General features: G+C 49.1%; 8 protein-coding genes across 13 annotated transcripts in view; 3 read left to right on the top strand and 5 right to left on the bottom strand.

Annotated features, from left to right (window-relative positions):
• LOC126577837 (uncharacterized) overlaps positions 1-2,244 on the bottom strand; it is a 2,256-nt gene extending 12 nt beyond the window's left edge. The window contains exon 1 of the mRNA XM_050239800.1: positions 1-2,244. This exon is cut by the window's left edge and continues 12 nt beyond it. Within this exon, the coding sequence (XP_050095757.1) occupies positions 1-2,244 (2,244 nt within the window).
• Positions 2,245-2,802: 558 nt separating this feature from the next.
• On the top strand, positions 2,803-4,707 carry LOC126570877 (malectin-A). 4 transcript variants are annotated; one of them, XM_050228944.1, is made up of 2 exons: positions 2,803-2,991; positions 3,155-4,707. In XM_050228944.1, the coding sequence occupies exon 2, from the start codon at positions 3,199-3,201 to the stop codon at positions 4,126-4,128; it is 930 nt and encodes a 309-aa protein (XP_050084901.1). In that variant the 5' UTR covers positions 2,803-2,991; positions 3,155-3,198; the 3' UTR covers positions 4,129-4,707. The 4 variants fall into 4 exon arrangements, with proteins under 4 accessions (XP_050084901.1, XP_050084899.1, XP_050084900.1 ...); XM_050228942.1 differs by having other exon boundaries at positions 3,146-4,707; XM_050228943.1 differs by having other exon boundaries at positions 3,143-4,707.
• Positions 4,708-4,808: 101 nt separating this feature from the next.
• LOC126570876 (uncharacterized) lies at positions 4,809-6,400 on the bottom strand. Its single transcript, XM_050228941.1, has 2 exons — positions 5,215-6,400; positions 4,809-5,032 (listed from the first exon to the last, which is right to left on the bottom strand). The coding sequence occupies exons 1-2, from the start codon at positions 6,102-6,104 to the stop codon at positions 4,984-4,986; spliced, it is 939 nt and encodes a 312-aa protein (XP_050084898.1). The 5' UTR covers positions 6,105-6,400; the 3' UTR covers positions 4,809-4,983.
• Positions 6,401-7,446: 1,046 nt separating this feature from the next.
• On the top strand, positions 7,447-13,245 carry LOC126570993 (WD repeat-containing protein 75). The gene is made up of 5 exons (XM_050229177.1): positions 7,447-7,672; positions 7,738-10,157; positions 10,227-10,387; positions 10,455-10,646; positions 12,661-13,245. The coding sequence occupies exons 1-5, from the start codon at positions 7,518-7,520 to the stop codon at positions 13,072-13,074; spliced, it is 3,342 nt and encodes a 1,113-aa protein (XP_050085134.1). The 5' UTR covers positions 7,447-7,517; the 3' UTR covers positions 13,075-13,245.
• On the bottom strand, positions 10,675-12,232 carry LOC126571000 (uncharacterized). Of its 2 annotated transcripts, none has more exons than XM_050229188.1 (3): positions 12,163-12,232; positions 11,709-11,872; positions 10,675-11,412 (listed from the first exon to the last, which is right to left on the bottom strand). In XM_050229188.1, the coding sequence occupies exons 2-3, from the start codon at positions 11,835-11,837 to the stop codon at positions 11,284-11,286; spliced, it is 258 nt and encodes an 85-aa protein (XP_050085145.1). In that variant the 5' UTR covers positions 11,838-11,872; positions 12,163-12,232; the 3' UTR covers positions 10,675-11,283. The 2 variants fall into 2 exon arrangements, with proteins under 2 accessions (XP_050085145.1, XP_050085146.1); XM_050229189.1 differs by having other exon boundaries at positions 11,709-11,864; positions 12,163-12,231.
• Positions 13,167-14,618, bottom strand: LOC126570997 (uncharacterized). The gene has a single exon (XM_050229183.1). It carries the CDS (start codon positions 14,518-14,520, stop codon positions 13,189-13,191), a length of 1,332 nt encoding a protein of 443 aa, XP_050085140.1. The 5' UTR covers positions 14,521-14,618; the 3' UTR covers positions 13,167-13,188.
• A 186-nt stretch (positions 14,619-14,804) lies between these two features.
• On the top strand, positions 14,805-16,308 carry LOC126570998 (uncharacterized). The gene has a single exon (XM_050229184.1). The coding sequence runs from the start codon at positions 14,911-14,913 to the stop codon at positions 16,219-16,221; it is 1,311 nt and encodes a 436-aa protein (XP_050085141.1). The 5' UTR covers positions 14,805-14,910; the 3' UTR covers positions 16,222-16,308.
• The window catches only part of LOC126570999 (uncharacterized), a 1,845-nt gene continuing 485 nt past the window's right edge, over positions 16,141-17,500 (bottom strand). The window contains exons 1-3 of one of the 2 annotated variants that reach the window (XM_050229186.1): positions 17,492-17,500; positions 16,991-17,425; positions 16,141-16,928 (exon numbers count right to left, since the gene is read on the bottom strand). The exon at positions 17,492-17,500 is cut by the window's right edge and continues 485 nt beyond it. In XM_050229186.1, coding sequence (XP_050085143.1) covers positions 16,269-16,928; positions 16,991-17,425; positions 17,492-17,500 — 1,104 coding nt within the window. In that variant the 3' untranslated portion in view covers positions 16,141-16,268. The remainder of the gene's footprint in view (positions 16,929-16,990; positions 17,426-17,491) is intronic. The other variant, XM_050229187.1, reaches the window with a different exon arrangement.

The following is a 17,500-nucleotide window of genomic DNA, read 5'->3' as shown; positions in this document are numbered from 1 at the left end:
GGTGGTGAACCGAAGTCCTAGTAGATACTTATCGAACGCTGGGTTAGTCTCGACGACAAAGCGCCAGTACAGCTTCTCGGCAGCGAGGGCCACCATGCTGACGGTATAACCGATGGCAAGAGCAACGATACCGGCATACATCTTTTTCAGATCGATCGTCGCCTCCTGCGGTGGCAGCTCGACATTGGATTGGAATCGCTCGATCGCATCGGATAACCACTTCCCGGTCAACCCTCCTTCAATAAGCGCCCGCACGTAACGATCGACCTGTGGTTTCAGTGGAGAATTCTTTTCCAGTCCAATCGAAACCGGCATGAGGACGGCACACTCTTGCATTATGTGTAGCGTTTGGCGCGCTTTTTCCGATTTCCTTGTAGATCTCAGCTCTCTCAGCTGATAAATATTCTCGTAGTACGCCGCTGTGCCTTCGATTACCCTTTCGATGGCCTGTTCCACGAACGGAGCGTGTTCCAGCTTCACGCTTATAGCTTGCGAGCTAGGATCGCGGGCCATTTGGAAGAAGAGCTGATTCTGCTGACCCCAGGCAAGGCATCGGATAGGGCTTTCGGCTAGATCATGCAGCGTATCGATGGTCAGGCGTGGTACCGGATTAGCCAAGATGGCCGTGAACGAAGCCCGATAGGCAACGACGACCAGCAAACAATACAGCCAGTACCAACCGGTCAGAACACGCAATGACCAACCTGCCGGGAGCCTTGGAAGGGAAACCAATAGCAGCATACTGTAAGTGTAGAGAATACAGCCTGAAAAGGTATCGAAAATGTCCTGCGCTGGCAATGGATCGTGCCATGGTTCCGGTCTCCGTTTGAATGGTATCATGTGAAGCTTCGCTAACGATTTGTTCGAATTATACATAGAGGCGGCATTACTTGGCTTCGAATAGTTCCGTTTTTTTCGATTCAATCGGGATGCCAAACTTTGCGGGATCTTCCAGACACATTTCCGGCGTAAACGGCGAACCAACGATCGGCCGTACAGCAATCGCCGTTTCCGTTGACGATGCCGTTGAAGAAGATCATAGTCCGGTCGATAGCCACGCTCATGGCGGTGCATGTAAGCCAATGTGTTGGAGAAAGCATAAAACACAAAACCGACGGAGAACAGGGACACCAGCACACCGGCCCACATTTCCCCATTGAACGGTAGTATCAGAGTTTTCCACGAGTTATCGCTCAACGCTTCCGGGGTCAGGAAGGTAAGACATTCGGTGTTGTAAGGTGTACTTAGGTCCATAAAGTCTAGATGGTACTGGGTGTGATGTAGATCCGCCAGGGCAAAGTCTGCCCGTCCTTCGCGCATCTCGCCTAGCAATCCAGTTAGCGTGCCGTTGTCCTGTTGCACGCCCCAGCGTTCCGTTTCTGCATCCGGTGTCTCGTAGAACGACATTCGAAAGTGCATCACATTCGCAATCGTTTTTATCAGTTCGATTTCAACACCATAGTACAACGGCTGCTGTTGTGGTCGTTGAGACCAGGTGTCCCGCGTTTGCGATCCATTTTCTACCCTGTGAGCAGGTGTGTTCGATTTAAAAACCGCTGGCGTATGCTCTAACACGACCACCTGCATTAGCTGGCCCTGGAGATCGGTTGTTTTATCACCGAACAACGCTTTCTTGCTTTTGGATAGTGATCGAAATTTCCCCCTTTGCCAGAAGTTGAGTATCTTGGAGAAAAATATTCCTTTTAACGGTATCGGGAAGGGCACGGTGCTCAGCTCATAAACCGTACCATCGTCGTACTGACGCTGGGTCTTTCGATCCAGAGCTCGTCGGTTGCGAAGTGGCCTCACGAAGACGACGTTAACAATTCGCTTCCAAAGATAGTGCATCTGCGGTTGAAACAGTCGATAATCATGGAGCATGATGAAGCGAGCTCGTGTATCAATTTGGCGCGTTTGGTCACCGAAACGTAGCAGGCGCTCCATCTGGATGCCGTTGGCAAGCAACATCACATAGCCTCCGCAGCCCACTTTGCGAATCTCTTGAAGATTGCACAAGAGGGATGGCCGTGGGTTTAGGGTATCCTCGTCGGTTGGGATTTTCACGATAAACCTCGAAACCCGCCCGATTCGCTCGAACAGTTCCACCTCCAAGACACTCTCGTACACTTCGTCGTACAGAAACGCGTAACAATGTCCTGGTGGCATTTGCTCGATCAAATCCAACACAAGTTGCGCGAGCTCCAGCTGTGGATTATCGTCATGGAAGAGCTTGAAATCGACCATATCCGTTGATGCGTTATCACTGGCTCCAGACTTAATACGCTGCCCGTACGCAACGGAAACACAAAACAAAAACCACATAAGTTGATATGCCATCGCGGACTGCAATCCTTGCAGCGGCCGGACGCGCGGACCAGTGCATTTAAAAGCTAATTGATTATGCAAATTAAATTTCAATATGTAATGCAATAAGTTGGTGTCGTTCAAAATGTAGGTTACAAGGCTAAACCTTGATAATGTAGGGCAAAAAGGATATGCCTCGACATGCCACGTCCAGCAACACGTGGTCGCTGTGGTGTGTGATGTGGTAGTGCTAAGTACAATTACAGCAACGTAGTGATTTTTCGCGCAAACCGTTACCTTTTGAATGTGCTTAACGAAAGGCGAGTTTCGTTGGGAGTTTCCTCGTTGCCCGCAACATGCTCATCGCTCAGTGGTTATGTTGGGCCAAACGATGCGCGTTGGAAAACCACTTCGCGTACACGTGCCGACGACTGTTCGGATGTCGTTCGTTCGGAGTTTCACGAAACACGCGCACGTTTTTTCACGGGCCCACCGCACCAAAACAAAACGTCTGCACGCACACCATCAGAAACAGCGTTCGCAGCCAGGCAAGGGCAGGATGGATGGAAAAGTTGGAAAGGCGTGAAGCGGGAATGCCACGTAATAATACCGGCAATTTTATCACTCAACCCCGATGTTTTCTCGTCCAATAGTGAGCCTGCACGACACAGCGTAGTGTAAAGCGAGGTAGGTCCCGGCTATTTACAGCACGGAAACCACCGGCGGTCTTGATTGCCACCTCGTGCCGCCCTTCCGATTATCGATTTTCATGCGTGCCAAAGTGCCGTCTGTGTGCCGCTTGTTCCAGCGTTAATTCGGTTCCTTTATTCGGTTCCAGCAGATCCAGCAGACCCGGCAAGAACCCCGTGATAGAGAGAGAGAATCGAATAGAAGATGTCCACGCTGTCGGTATGGTTTGTTGGCACGCTGGTGGTAATGCTGCTGGCAGTAGCCCGCTCGGAATTGCATAATGTGATCTATGCGATAAACGCCGGTGGAGAGGCTCATACAGATTCGCACGGAATCCACTATGCGCGCGATCCGCTGATGGGCAGGGTGGGAACGGAATCGGACTATGGGCGCCAGCTGCTGGTGATTAACCGTGTCAAGCCGCAGGACGAAATCCTGTACCAAACGGAACGTTATCATCACGACACGTTCGGCTACGATGTACCGCTGGCCGGGGACGGGGAGTATGTGCTGATACTGAAGTTCTGCGAAGTTTACTTCAACGCACCCAACATGAAAGTGTTCGATGTTCTGCTCAACCGGCATACTGTCGTTTCGGATCTGGATATTTACGCGCTCGTTGGCAAGGGAACGGCACACGACGAGTACGTGTTCTTTTCGGTATCCCGCGGACGGTTATACTACAAAGAGGAAAGCTCGGAAATCCGGGGTGGCAAAGTGAAGCTCGAGTTCCTGAAGGGCTACAAGGACAACCCGAAAGTGAACGGTATCGTGCTGATCAAAAGTTACGATGAGGCAAGTCTTCCACGGTTAGCACCGCTCAAGCATGAAGCTCAACCGTCGCAGCATCAACAGCAGCAGCAGCTTGATGGTGACACGGGCGCAGCAGGCCATGCATCACCGCTCGACGATGTGGGACACGGGCAGGATGGTTTAGAGGACAGTGCCCTGGACGATTTCTTCACCGCACCGACCAGTGAACCATCGGCGAAACCATCGACGACGAGGCAACGTAAAACTAGTGGCCCCAAGCAACCGAATCCTTATTCGCTCGATGAATCATCTATGATGCTGCCCGTGTTCATCGCTATCGGAGCCTTCATACCGCTGCTGTTCTGTTTGTGTCGGCTGTGATTACCCTCGTGCTCTGTTCCGGTTAGCAGTTATATACCCAGATTGCATACTACCGCTACCGCAACCAAGTGCTCCAGTGGGGGAATCGTGGCACATGTAGACTCCTTAGCAAGTTGCTTTTTAACCAACTCGGGCCTCTCGTCTTAAGAAACATCTGCGCGAGTCTGCTGCTAGCTCAAATTTTTACAGCAAAACCATTCCACGTACATAACTTTTTTCGGTCAAGCAAGACTGGCACAATATGTTACCAAATTGGTACTTAATGAAATCGACATTAAGTCAAAGCCTAGGGGCGTGGTGAGGGATAACGATTTTGGAAAAAGGGATATCTTTGACTAATGATTAGGTTTGGTGGGGTTGTCCCTTTGTTTTCGGTTAGGTTTAAGTAGTGTTCACACCACAAGCACAAGCACGAAGGGAAGAGCGCGCGATTAACATCTCTGATACATCCACACACTGGTCCGGAACGTGATCTCATTTCGAAACGCACTCGGGTTTGGTCATCAATTCGTTTATGTTCATCAGTCACTAGTTTGTAATGGATCGGTTCCCCAAATATACATCACCTTCGGCTATCTATATCGACTCCTGGGCTGGGCAACTGGGCCCAGTGTTCTTTCTTGCCTTGCTGCGCACCACCTGCAGTGAACAAATTCGTACGGAGCGCATTTAGAGTATGAAGAATGGGTTATATTTGGAAGATATCATATAAATAAGCATGAAGCTATGGATCGGCCGCGAGATCCGTAGACTGGTCGATAAATTAAAAAACCCTTCTTCGCACGCAACCATGCTTGGGATGGGGGTGCGTAGACGAGAATTTCCAGTTATCAAGGCACGCAGCGCCCATGCGCTTCAGTCATTTTTCTCCTTCAAGGATGATAGAAGACGGAACAGTTTGAGGCTGCAACGGGAAGCATAATAATTGTTGAACCGTGTATGCGTGTGTACAAATGGAATGAAAGTAAAGTGATCCCGCATCAAGCACAGACTGCCTGCCAGCCTATCTGCCCGGAGGGCACGCGGTTCCATTATTGCTTATTTTGTCAGTTCCCCCCTTTAACTCCTCCGCGTTTCCACACTTACATGCCCGATCGACGTGCCCGACAGTTTCCTTCCCGATCACGATACTCTCCCTCGTGGCAGTTGATCGATCGCCTAATCGAAGGTTGTGCCTCGTAATGACGCCGAGATGCCGATGCTGGCACGTGCTGGCTGCTGCTGCGATACTTGGCTCCCGGTCGCAGAATAGGATCCATGATCACCTGCACCGGAATCTCCTGGTAGTCGTACTGGACCGGGGCAGGAGTTGGCTTGATTACGATAATGTTGCTCGACGGAAGCTCGTGCGTCGTGCTGCCACCGCTAACTACCAGCGCTTCGGTTGTAATTGGTTCTGGCGCACTCGTGGAACTTTCGGTTGGTTTGAGCGGCGTTTTGACCGGTTCCTTCGGCGGTAGGGTAACGGACTCGCTGCTCACCATGGTCACCGATTCCATGGGTTTCCTCGTAGTCGAGGACGGAGTCGGGGTCGTGCTGGCCGGGCCCGGTGCCTTCGTGGTCGATTTCGGTGGTTTAGTAATGGAAACGGAACCAGATCCAAAGATCGGCAACGGACTGACGGTCAGGTGCGCTGGATCGTAGTCATAATCTCCATAGTCGTAGTCGGTATCATCCCCCAGATTGCCCTCCAGGTTTTCGCCATCGACGGCAATTATTTTCACGTCCTTAATGTTGACGTGAATGTTGTATTTGCCATTCTGTCGTTGATCGTACGTGGTCAGCGATGGCTTATCGTTGGAACTGCCCGAGGCGGCGATCACATCGTCTACGTTCCGTTTCCTAGCTGGCCTCACATCCGGATTGCGGGCATGGTGTGCTGTGATGGTCGATGGTGCACCATCGATCGTAACTACGATCACCGCCAGCAGTAGAAACGCCAGTTTCACGAGCCATTCAGACGTGAATTGGGACATCGTTCGCGACTGTCCAGATATCCACGGAGATCGGAGTGCTGTTCAGGGGAGAGGTGACGATGGAGATGGAAAGAGAGAATGAGAGACGCTATAAGCAATAAAACAAACAAAACGGAAATAAAATCCCGGTAACAACTCTTCGCGACTCCGCGACTTCTCAACGTTTTCGCGCAAACGAGAAAAAGAGAGATACGCCTCGGGTTCTTTTGCTCGGTTTGCTGGCGCTTGATCATTCTGCTTTCTTTCTTTTCGCACTTATTACCGTTCACCTTTGGCGGCGCCACAGCAGCAGCATCACTCGCGCTGCTCAAGAAGGCAAGAGAAAGGAGGGAAAGAGGGCGTTTAAGACAAAAATCAGGTTTGCGGCACTACACTGTAGGACATCTCGAGAGGTAGCTTAAGAACGAGACTCCATCCGCGTTCCACAAGTGCCACATAATCGGCCTATTTAAATGGCTAAGCAGGAGCAGGCAAACAATGAGAATATACAAAAAAAAAGATGAAAGAAAATGGGGGATGGCTGGGCCTGGGAGGGTTTTAATGTTAATTCATTAACGGGGTTTCGGGACGGAAATGGAATTCATGTTTTTGATGAGCAGTCTTCCGACCTGACAGCGAATCTACTCTCATGCTAATTCGGTGCAATCGGCAAGAGATCTATTCTAGAAGAAGGTCATCGGCATTACAGAGACTCGGTTAGATTAGCCGATATCAACTGCAATAAAATATGTAAAGAAGATTCGTTATATTATGCTTCACGATCCGTTTCTTGTTCTCACAGCCTACGAACCGCTGTGCGACCGCAACTCAGGCCAATAACTGGACCATGAATTACACCGTCCGATTTGTCTCAAAACTGGTGCGACTGGTACACGATAAGGGCCTCGATGTTCTGTTCTTAGTCACCTACCTCAAATCACGTTTTCTATTCGCAAACAAGTTTCCACAATTTACTACTAATTTCAGAAGAACAATTTAACGTGTTCGTGCGCACTTTTTTGTTCCGAGTCACGAGTGCTGCACCACCATTCTAGACCAACGTAATTATGTTTTACCTTGCCTGCCGCTCTTTATCCTTTGCACTTGTATCCACTCGGGAACTGGTTTATGCAGCTCTTCCTGATCGCGATGATAAGAGGGGCTGCGACGAACCCTGCTGTGCAGCCGGTTGGAACAAAGAACAAGCACGATCAGTTCTCGGCACGGCGGCTTTCACCGACTTTTAAGTAATCGCCGTTCCCGCCAACCGCCGCATTATCCGAGACACCTTTTCGCTAGCCAAGACACACACTCTGACAGTTGGCTGTCAATGGTTTGTTTACTTTTCGGCGAAAAACACGCGGTTTATTTCACGAAAATTCGCGTGTGATTTTCCAAAGATCCTGCTCGGAAAATAGGCTGCTTTGCTGCGGAATGTGTTTGGAAGTGAGCAAAAGTGTTAATCGTGAAACAAACGGGAAGCAGGTGGAGCATAAAATGGAAGAAACCCCGAACGATGGGTTCCGCATCCGGCGGGTAGCCGGCGGATCGATCGTCAGCCACCCTCCGCTGTTTTCTGCGGATGGAAAGTAAGTACGACTAGCAGCCGGCGTCCGGAAGGCATCTCACTACAACTTTTTGCACTATTCCCCAGCCTACTGTTTGTCATCAACGAAAAAGCGATCCTTGCGTTCAGCGCCAACACAGGGGAGTTTGTGCGGAACTACGAGAACACCGTTACCGCCGGGCAGCTGATCGGAATGTGCGTGGACCAGGGCGAGAGCAAGTACATTTACGGCTGTACCAGTGATGCGCTGATTTTGTGCTGGAAAATCGGGTCCGGAGTGCTACATGAAAAGTATGAGGTCCAACTAAGTAGCGAATTCTGCGTCGAATCCTTCCACATCGTGTACGACGGGTACGGTGGGTTCACCTTTTTGCTGCACGGCCGATTGGATCGAACGGTGGTTGCACAGTACTGTCCGCGGAGGCGCAGAGTGCTAGAATTGATTAGCCTCACGATCCAAGAAAAACAAGATCTTCCCGATAACACATACTCAGCAAACAACGAACAGTACCTGAAAGTGTTGGTCGCGGCTGGAGGAGTTGGATTGAACTATTTCGCTTACGTTGGCGAGTATCACTGGAACTGGGTGGTGTTAAAGTCGAAACCCATTTTAAAAACACGACCGCACGTTGGCCGAGTGAAGCCTGTGCTGGTGGCTTGCCATCCAACGGAGCCCATCGTTGCCGTTGGTGATATGCTGGGTCGGGTAACGCTGTACCGCGATTTCCTGTTCACTAGATCGCCCGTCTACGACCAGTACCACTGGCATCCGCATGCTGTACAATGTTTGGCGTTTACTGGCAGCGGAACTCACTTCTACTCCGGTGGTTCTGAGCGTGTGCTGGTCAAGTGGAAAATTGGACAACACGAGAAGGCAGATCTGGTACCGCGTGTTAGCGATAGCATAGCACATGTGGCAGTTGGGCCGGAAAATCTCAAGATTGCTCTCTGCACGTCCGATAACAGCATCCGAGTGTTGAACGCATTCCACAAACCGATCGCAACGGTGCAGAGTTTCTCGAAGATATCGAACGATGTTCCCGGGGCAGCGCTGTTCCCGATCGGTCTGCGGACGAACCCGCGGACGCAGGCAATCATACTAAACGGAAGAGTAGGCTGCATTCAGTTCTTCTCAACCTACACCAACAGCCTACTCTACACGCTGGATATTACGCTGCGTAACTACAATACGAACGAAGATCGCTCCACAATCCACAACACCGTCGTAACGAACGTGGCCGTCAATGTGCACTGGTTGGCCACCGTAGAACACTGGACGGATTATCACAACTCCACGGAGACGCGCCTCAAGTTCTGGAAGTACGATGAATCACGACAAATCTACTCGCTAAACACAAGCGTCGAAAATGTCCACCTGGGAGGTGTCTGTGGACTGGAGTTCTCAAACCACGGCCGTGAGCGAGATGTGCAATGTGCATCGGCTGGATTGGGAGATAATCGTATCAAGCTGTGGTCGGTAGAGGAGGTTCAACAGACCGGCGGCAGTGACAAGCCCGTCTGGACGTGCACCGGACTGGTGCAGTACCGTAATCTGCCCGTACGGTCGATATCTTTCTCACAGGATTGCTCACTGCTGGCCGCCGGTTTTGGGAATGTTTTGTGCGCTTGGAATACGGACACACTGAAGCTCAAGTGTGCTCTTTCCGCACCGAATGGTTTCGACGGGTGTGTGAATCGTGTCGTTGTGACGGTTCCAGAGAGAAAAACAACCCCGAAAAAGCAGTCCAGCAACCGCTACGAAGAGGCACGCCGTAAGATTATTGCTGAAATGATTGAGCTAATGCAGGGTAAAACGGACAGTGCCCTTGTCCGGAATGCAACCGACAAACGTCGTAAAACGCCGTCCTCTCGTTTGCTTTCTGCGCGCAGGGAAGTTGAGGATGGTGCACGGGAGGGCATAACGGAAACGCAGAAGAGTATCATTTTCCAGAAAATTCAGGCCACTAGCCTCTTGAACATCTTCAAAAAAGCTAGCCTTTTCAGCTCGTTTGGAATTGGCTGCAAGACGAGCAGTGGCATGAAGCGACGGATCGATGCGAAATTGCTTGCCTCTAGCCGCACAAGCCGAAAGGCTGAAAGGGACCTGTATGTACTAATTAACGGGTTAAGCACAGGCAGCAAGTATCGGGCCCTGCAAAAGGTGCACAATGTTGAACGCTTCCAATGCTCGTTCCGTTCCTGTGGATTGAGACACGTTTTTGTGATTAATCCTAAGGAAGTGCGAACGCCAGTGTCTCAGAGAGAGGAAACGAGCAACGCTACAGGACAGGGTACCGCTGTTCCAGTGAAAACTGCTGCCCAGATACGCAATGTCTTGTTTTGCAATGGACCGTACTCGCATCTCGTGGTTGTCAGCACCGAGAACCGTCTTATGGTATGGAATCTGCTCTCCCTCAAGCTCCAGGTATCGGTGGCGCTCTCCATCGAACAGATAGCGTTGGATCCTTTTACCAATCTAATCGCTACGTTCACGGACAATAACGAATGTGAGTACTCTGCGTGTTATAATCGTCTTTTATGCTCAAATTTGAATCTTTCCTCTTCACCTGTGGCAGTGTACGTATTTCTACCCAATATCCCCATGCCACTATATCACCGGGAACGCTTACCGAAGGTATACGGAGCCGTCTGGATACCGCGACGCTATCCACGCTCTCAATCATTAAACGTCGATTGGCAGGCAACATCGCAGTTATTTTTCCTCAATGAAAAACAGGTATTTATCAGTCACAGGGGGGGCCAGTGATCCAGCGATTGGAGTATCACCCCTTTTTTCATTCCAGGAATTGCTGCATCTAGTATCGGATCATGATGAGGAATCGCTTGGGCCAGTGATGTGCATGAATGAGGCGGTACTGGGGCCAAACACACCATTTGCCGCCATGTTAGCAAAACAGTCCACCGGCAGCAACGTGCAAACGAATGTTCGTTCCGGCTTAAGCATCGGAATACCTGGCAAAAGTGCAGTGAAGGAGGTAAGTACCGGAACGGAGAGGACACAACTCTCTGTGTGCTACACGTTTGATTCGAATTTATTATTACTGTGGCTGATTACTAGGCTACATTCATCACCTCCCTCCGCCCCTTATGTGTTCGACCAACAACAAACGATAAGTCATCAGACGCTGGCATATGATAGGTTTTAGTTTTCTGGCTCAATTCGATTACGATACGTTTACGTTATACTCTGCTACTTAGCACCTCATACAGAACTCATTGATCTACATAAAATATGAACATAAAAAGGAAACCACACCGGATAACAAATGAAATGATGCCTCACTGTCTAGCGCACATAGAATGATTGTGGATTCATTTGGTTTTAGTCCACACAAAATAACCATTCGCTTTTCTACGTTATCTGCCACCGAGTCGGACAACGAGATCAAACTTATATTCATAGTTAAAGAGTAATAGCGAGCTTACCAGCTCCTTACTTAACTCGGTTCCATTTTGTACTCTACATTCGAACCATCTCATTCGCGAGAGAGGACAGGGGTAGAGGAAGATGAGGAAACACGTGACGTTGACAGTTGAAGAGTAATATACGAATTTGGCCTGTTGCTGTACCGCTCCTTCCTAGCAAATGGCCCCCCTCGGGTCGTTGTGTCTTTACATCATATCGTTGGGACGACGTAGCATGTGCATCCGATAGTTGCGGCAGCGTCGCATAAGGTGAATGTCATGCTTGAAGTACCGCAAGCAGTGCCATTGAGGTATTTCCCGCATCGATTGTGCTGCCTAGAAAAACAAGAAGAAAAAAAACATTCGAAAAAAATCCGGAACGGATGGGGGTGGGTGTAGTGACGAGGTCTGCACTTGATTTGAACCGATATGCATGTTTGTGGCAGGTTGTAAAAGAGAGTACTAGTATCGATCTTTTCTGCGCTCGCGTGATTGTTCATGCAAATCGCCATCATCGTGTTCCACTCGGTTCCAGTGAGTTTGTACACGATAGAGTTCCGATAACTGGGCGTTTTCCATACTTTTTACACTGCAAAAATTCTATTCTTTTCACTTCCGATACCGTCACTTACCTCTTCCGGATCGGCAAAGATAAGACTGTCCACTACTTCCGGGTTAGTAACGGGCCAACCACGTACGGTTGTACTCCCGATGGTACAAATCGCTATCAAGAGCGATATGAGCAGTCCGAAAACATACATCTCTCTTTGTAGGCTGATGGGCACTTTCTGTTGACCTGAAACCAGTTATTTTATTTACTAATCTCCACGGAAATGCTTATTCGATTCGGAATGCTCTTATTGTTGTATTCAAATGTGGGCTATCTGTACTGCACGAACTGACGATAACACGTTACAAGCGCTAAAATTCAAATTGAGTGCGGAGGGCGCTTGTAATCAATCATCCGTTAACACGTACACAATCAAAGAATGTTAAAGGTCACCAGTTGACGAGCAAAAAACAAGGAAACGGAATTTTCTATAATAAAAAAACCACGGCCACGGCACGAGGCATGCAGCAACTCACGGTTGAGAAATGGAAGGATCGCGCGTCGAACGTTCTTGGTAATCTCTCCTGATGCACTGACTGATGGACTACCCTGAAGCGATTGATCATCCATTATGATTTGAATTCGCGCTTTTATAGTCCCGCTCGGCAACGCAAAGTGTACGGTTGGAACGTAAGGTTGAGGTTCACGAGTGCGCACTGTAAGCATCCGGCATCCCCATCCAGCTGTTGTCGATAGAGATGGCGCTGGGTGGGTTGGTTACTACCTGCCCACCATTCAGCGTTTCCTGCGATGCCTGGAGTGCTTTGATTCGCATGATTTACAAGCGAAAGCATGGGTTTGAGAAAACAACGAATTGAATCAACGAAATGGGGTTTTATTTGACATTTTTGCATGTTTTATTCATTGTGCATAAAAATAAAATTAGTATATCCCGGTAGCTAATTTCGTCACCTGTCAGTTGCACACATTTCATCCTAATACTGTTACTCTTTGGCTATTCTCTCGATTTGCAGATAGTTTCCTCGTCTTCCCATACGATGGCCCCGGTAAGCTTGTTGTGTAAGGACTTCCTGCGATCATTGATTGTCAGCGAGGAGAAGAGTGGGAAGGACAGTGGCGGGGTACATTCGGAGCGTAGTATGCTGAACGGCGGTGCTGGTGATGGCAGAAACCGCAAGCAAAGTGAATCGGACAGTGGCTCATCGGATAAGGATGACACAGAAGAGGTCCAAGGAGACGACGATAACCAAGCAGCGGGCCGACAACGGAATCGTGCTCTGTTGAACGAAAAAATCCAATCACGTAAAGCTGCCCTGGCCGTTGTTAATCGTGCAAAGAAAACCTATGCTGCCACTAGTAGTGCCGGTGGTAAAGTGAGTGCAAAACTGAGAGAACTTTTTGACGAACCGATTGATTTATGTTTTTGAACCGGCATGTAGCCAACTGCAGATCAGTGTGTGTAAAGAAGCTGGTACTTTAGAATAGAATGTAGATATATGGTTAAACGCAAATGGTTGTTTGTCCAAGCGTGTTAAGGTCCTTTAAATTTGAAAAGTTTCAATAATATTGTCAATAATATCTTTCATTGTTTCACGATACTTTGTGTGTGATCGTAGCAGCTGTAACATCGTGGCACTCTTTGTGTCTCCGCGGAATGCATCGTATAGATCGGGTGATGAGAACGTTTCATCCAAGCAACCGGTTGGAAGGAGTACCATGTAATTGATGATGAAGCTGTCCAGTGCACCAGCTTTCCGATAATGCTCGCAGGATGCCTTGAACTCGTTGAAAGAAGGGCCCCGAAAAGTATCACTCGCGTCCCGTTGGATCAGTTGTGATTGTAAGGATTTGTAGTACGTTTGCTGCAGATGGTGCCAGTGTTTGTGTAGGAAGTGGCGATGGCCGGCCGTCGTGAGTGTGACGAGCATGTTGAAATCATATGCCGGCGGAACGAACCTTGATAACTGAAAATCGACCAGAACGCAATCGACTGGATGGTCGGCTGCTGCTTCTGATCCGAGCGGACGTCCTTTGCTAATGCCACCGGTGTCATCTTTGTGCGACAGGTAACGGAACAAGATGTTATTATTCCACAGATCTGCATGACTGAACACGTTACGATATGTTTTGGACGGTTGCACCAAATCGTAAATTTGTCGCATCACCCCGGGGAGCCGCTCGATGAGACTTTGGCATCGTTCTCCCCCGTCACCATAGAGTTCCCGCGCGTACGCCACCAGGCACAATATGTTGTCCTCCAGTTCAGCAACGCGTGGGTAACCTTCACGATAGAGCCACGCATTTTCGGCAATCACTTCGGGAAACTGTTCGGCAACCGTTCGTCCCAGACGCTGTTCTAATCGAATCGAGGCTGCATGCAAGCTGGCCAACGTCTGCAGAGCCTGCTCCAGGTGGGCCAGATCGAATGTTCCGCTTTTGATACGAAAGTTCTGCACGGACAAGTCTTCCATAACCAACAGACCATCGTAATCCTGCAGGTGGTAACATCTTGGAGCAAACCGTCTGTTGCTAAGGCCAAAGAGCAGCGGCATAAGATGACGGTAGATAGCCATTTCTTTAGTAAACGTGTGTGTCTCATTAAGATAGTTGGTGAAACTTGGCATTGAGGTGGGGAGTGATTTTACGAAAAATCGCTCTTTCTTTACCCGCTCTTTCCCATCACTTTCCAGCCAATTATAGATGATTTCCAACGAGTGATGATCTCCCAAAAATCCAACTCTTGTTTTGCTGAACGGTTCAACGGACCAAGAGTTGATGGTCACACCTTCGGTAGCGTTAGGCCCATTGGAATCGATCACGATTTGCCGCAATATTTCGGTCGTAAAATTGGACCGCCACATTTTCACACTCATCAGCACAGCTAACTTTGCCTCGCCCAGGCTACTATCTTTCTATCGCAGTAACCGCCAACGGTCACCTTGCGAACGACCTGGGAACAGAACAGCGACTACTGTGATCCTTATTTATGGTGTAAGCCACCGTCAGCATCCAATTGTGTTGTTTGGAACTATGGGCTAGTTTTCCGGCCTACTAAACAAACGACGGTGCTATCAACCGTTTGAATAATTATCAACAAACGTGATCCGCGGAATGTGAGCCCGTTTCATACTTATCAATTTATTGTTCGAACACTCACACAACGTAACTGCCCATTTGTGGCGCCAGCGTGCCACCAATACTTCGATGCAACCATCGCATTCCATCTCCAAGATCAACCAGTAATCGTTTAAGCTTTGTTTCTGATGGACGTTATGGACGCTAACTTGTGTTTAGATTTGGATAATATTGTTCGGAATATATGTATTTCGGGCAGATTTCAAGAGATTCCGGAGTTTTCTAATCTTGTTAGTAGCGACTTTAGAGCACGAGTTCGTCCATTCAATACAACCCGTGTCGGTTACCTAGGGGACCACTTTCTCCTGGAGCTCATCTGTAATCCTCGTCCGCACTGTAACGAACACATACCGGAGTTATTCTTTCAGGTGCCGGGGATGGTGACACCGCTGTTTCTCAAAACAACGCCAACGAAAATACCGACGCTGCAGCAGTACTTGCAGTCGATAGGGACGGCTAGCAAGGAAGCAAGCATGTATCAGGAGCTGCTCCCGAAAATGGAAGAGTTTTCTCGCTTTGCTCCCCGTTGCTACTATGTCGAAACCAAGGCCAACTATACGCTCGTGCTCGAGAACTTGCAAACTCAAGGTTTCACCAGCATCGCCAGCGACTCGATGGGTATCTTTGATCGTCAGCATTTGGAGTGTGCTCTGGTTGCGATGGCCAAGTTCCACTCTGCTTCCCTGCTGCTGGAAGCGAAAACTGGCCAAAGTTTGCCCCAGCTGGCACCCGGTGTGTTGGATGAGAATGCCTGGAAGCGTACCGAGAACAATCCACGCGTGGAAGAGCTGAACAATGCTATCAAAGTGTTGTTGGAGCTGGTGAAGGTGACCGAGCGGGACAATCCAGAGTTGCCGTTTATTCTAGACCGCCTTCCACCATTTGTCGAACAAATCTACGAGCTGGTGAAGCCATCAACCGAATACAAAAACGTTGCCTGTCACGGTGATCTATGGGCCAGTAATCTTATGTTTCGTTACGATGATGGCGACACCGTTAGACAGCCGGTCGAGTGTTTGATTATTGATTTTCAGTTCGCACGCTATACACCGCCGGCATACGATGTAAACATGCTCATCACGCTGACTACGACCGGAGAGTTTCGCCAGCAGCACTACTCCGAACTGATCAACTTCTACTTCAACCGCTTGGAGGAAGAACTGGCCAAACATGACGGTCATAATCTACTGCCAAAGAAGGAGGAGTTTTTAGCATCCTGCACCAAGTATCGTACATCCGCACTGATTGAGAACTTTCTGATGAATCACGTGACACTGTTGCCGCGAAGCAAGGTGGATCATATCTTTTCCTCAACCGAGTGCTACGAGGCATTCAGTGGAAAAGCCAAGATCGACATGTGCTTGGAGGTGCTGCGTGATAATGCGCCATACCGTGACCGCATTACCGGTATCATACGTGACCTAATTGCAGCACTCTAAAATATCTTTATTTCGAAACACTGACACCAGGGGGACGGGGCTTTACGCTAAAAATCAAATAAATATTCGATAGTCTCGTTGACTATATCATTCATTCGGTCGCGATAGAACCGATCACAATCGTAGTACTTCAGGACGAAATCATCTCTGTTCACCATGGACATACGCGTATACGTATCCGAATCGGTCTGATGCAGATCATCCATCATTCCTTGAGGAAAGTTAACAAAGCCATGCAGCACGCCAGCCCAAACGAGTCCCACCAGTCGGTAGTGGGCAAGGGTTTCCTCAAACTGTTCCCTGGGAAGCAGCAGCGTAGCATCCAGACCCAGCAGGGCGAGTTTTCGCTGGAAAGAATTATAATAATACTCAACCAACCGCTTCTGCTGCTGGTCACGTTGTGCTCGATCCGTTAGCAGGTACAGGGCACACAGGAAGTCAACGGCTGGAGGTAAATAGCGGGCCAGCTGGAAATCGATCAGCAAACAATCGAGCGGATTATCACATTCGCTATCATCCGGTGAGCATTGAAACATAAAATTGTTAAACCAAAGATCCCGATGTACGACGGTACAGCGGAACTGATCGGATGGCTTGGACAGCGCGTAAACGTGCTCCAGCCGCGACATCATCTCCTTTTCAATGATGGCCCTTTTCGTTGGATTCTTGGAATGATGACTCCTTTCTAGTGCTACCGTAAGAATGCCCTGTAAGAGAGGAAGGTACAAGATTGGCAGCTGAGTTCCATTCTAAGGCCTCTTGTTTTTACCTTCATTCCAGCAACGAACCAGCCACTGGTAGGGGTGAACGTTGTTTCAAACAAAATCTCTTCACCAAAAACGTCTTCAATCGTTCGTCCATTGAGCTGATTTACCTCAAACTCGATCGCACAAGCGTGCATCTGGGCCAAGCGATCATACACGAGTTGCATAGTGTGCTCACGGAACAGCTTTTGAAATGGCATCGTTCGATAGCGGGACAGCGAAAGATCTTCCAGCACAATCAACTCACTCCGCGCCAGATAGCAATCCGGGGCCCATTTGCTAACCTTCGCCGGATCTCGCTGGTAGTGGGCGTGCAGTTTGTCATAGAAGACCGCTTCTTTCCGGAAGATTCCACAAGCTTCAACCAGTTTCCTCAACTCGGCATCATAATGTGGAATCGTTTTGACAAAAAACCGCGCCGTTTCGATACGATCGTCTGCCTGCGGAGGTGGAATGGAGTGTCGGTGATTGCTGGAAATGCTAGTCCTCTCCACCACTCAACTTACGGTCCTTTG

Source organism: Anopheles aquasalis, chromosome 2 (assembly GCF_943734665.1).
Source record: "Anopheles aquasalis chromosome 2, idAnoAquaMG_Q_19, whole genome shotgun sequence".
NCBI classification, from domain to species: domain Eukaryota; kingdom Metazoa; phylum Arthropoda; class Insecta; order Diptera; family Culicidae; genus Anopheles; species Anopheles aquasalis.
This window is presented reverse-complemented; position numbering and strand designations above follow the sequence as displayed.

Bases quoted from the DNA above. Each gene is read 5' to 3' on its own strand.
- LOC126570877 (XM_050228944.1), top strand. From the start codon at position 3,199: ATGTCCACGCTGTCGGTATGGTTTGTTGGCACGCTGGTGGTAATGCTG.
- LOC126571000 (XM_050229188.1), bottom strand. From the start codon at position 11,837: ATGTATGTTTTCGGACTGCTCATATCGCTCTTGATAGCGATTTGTACC. The intron at 11,413-11,708 runs GTAAGTGACGGT...TTGTTTTTCTAG, and splicing joins TCTTTGCCGATCCGGAAGAG to GCAGCACAATCGATGCGGGA.
- LOC126570993 (XM_050229177.1), top strand. From the start codon at position 7,518: ATGTGTTTGGAAGTGAGCAAAAGTGTTAATCGTGAAACAAACGGGAAG. The intron at 7,673-7,737 runs GTAAGTACGACT...ACTATTCCCCAG, and splicing joins CTGTTTTCTGCGGATGGAAA to CCTACTGTTTGTCATCAACG. The intron at 10,158-10,226 runs GTGAGTACTCTG...CACCTGTGGCAG, and splicing joins GTTCACGGACAATAACGAAT to TGTACGTATTTCTACCCAAT.
- LOC126570876 (XM_050228941.1), bottom strand. From the start codon at position 6,104: ATGTCCCAATTCACGTCTGAATGGCTCGTGAAACTGGCGTTTCTACTG. The intron at 5,033-5,214 runs GTAAGTGTGGAA...TTCCCGTTGCAG, and splicing joins CGGGCACGTCGATCGGGCAT to CCTCAAACTGTTCCGTCTTC.
- LOC126570997 (XM_050229183.1), bottom strand. From the start codon at position 14,520: ATGAGTGTGAAAATGTGGCGGTCCAATTTTACGACCGAAATATTGCGG.
- LOC126570998 (XM_050229184.1), top strand. From the start codon at position 14,911: ATGGACGTTATGGACGCTAACTTGTGTTTAGATTTGGATAATATTGTT.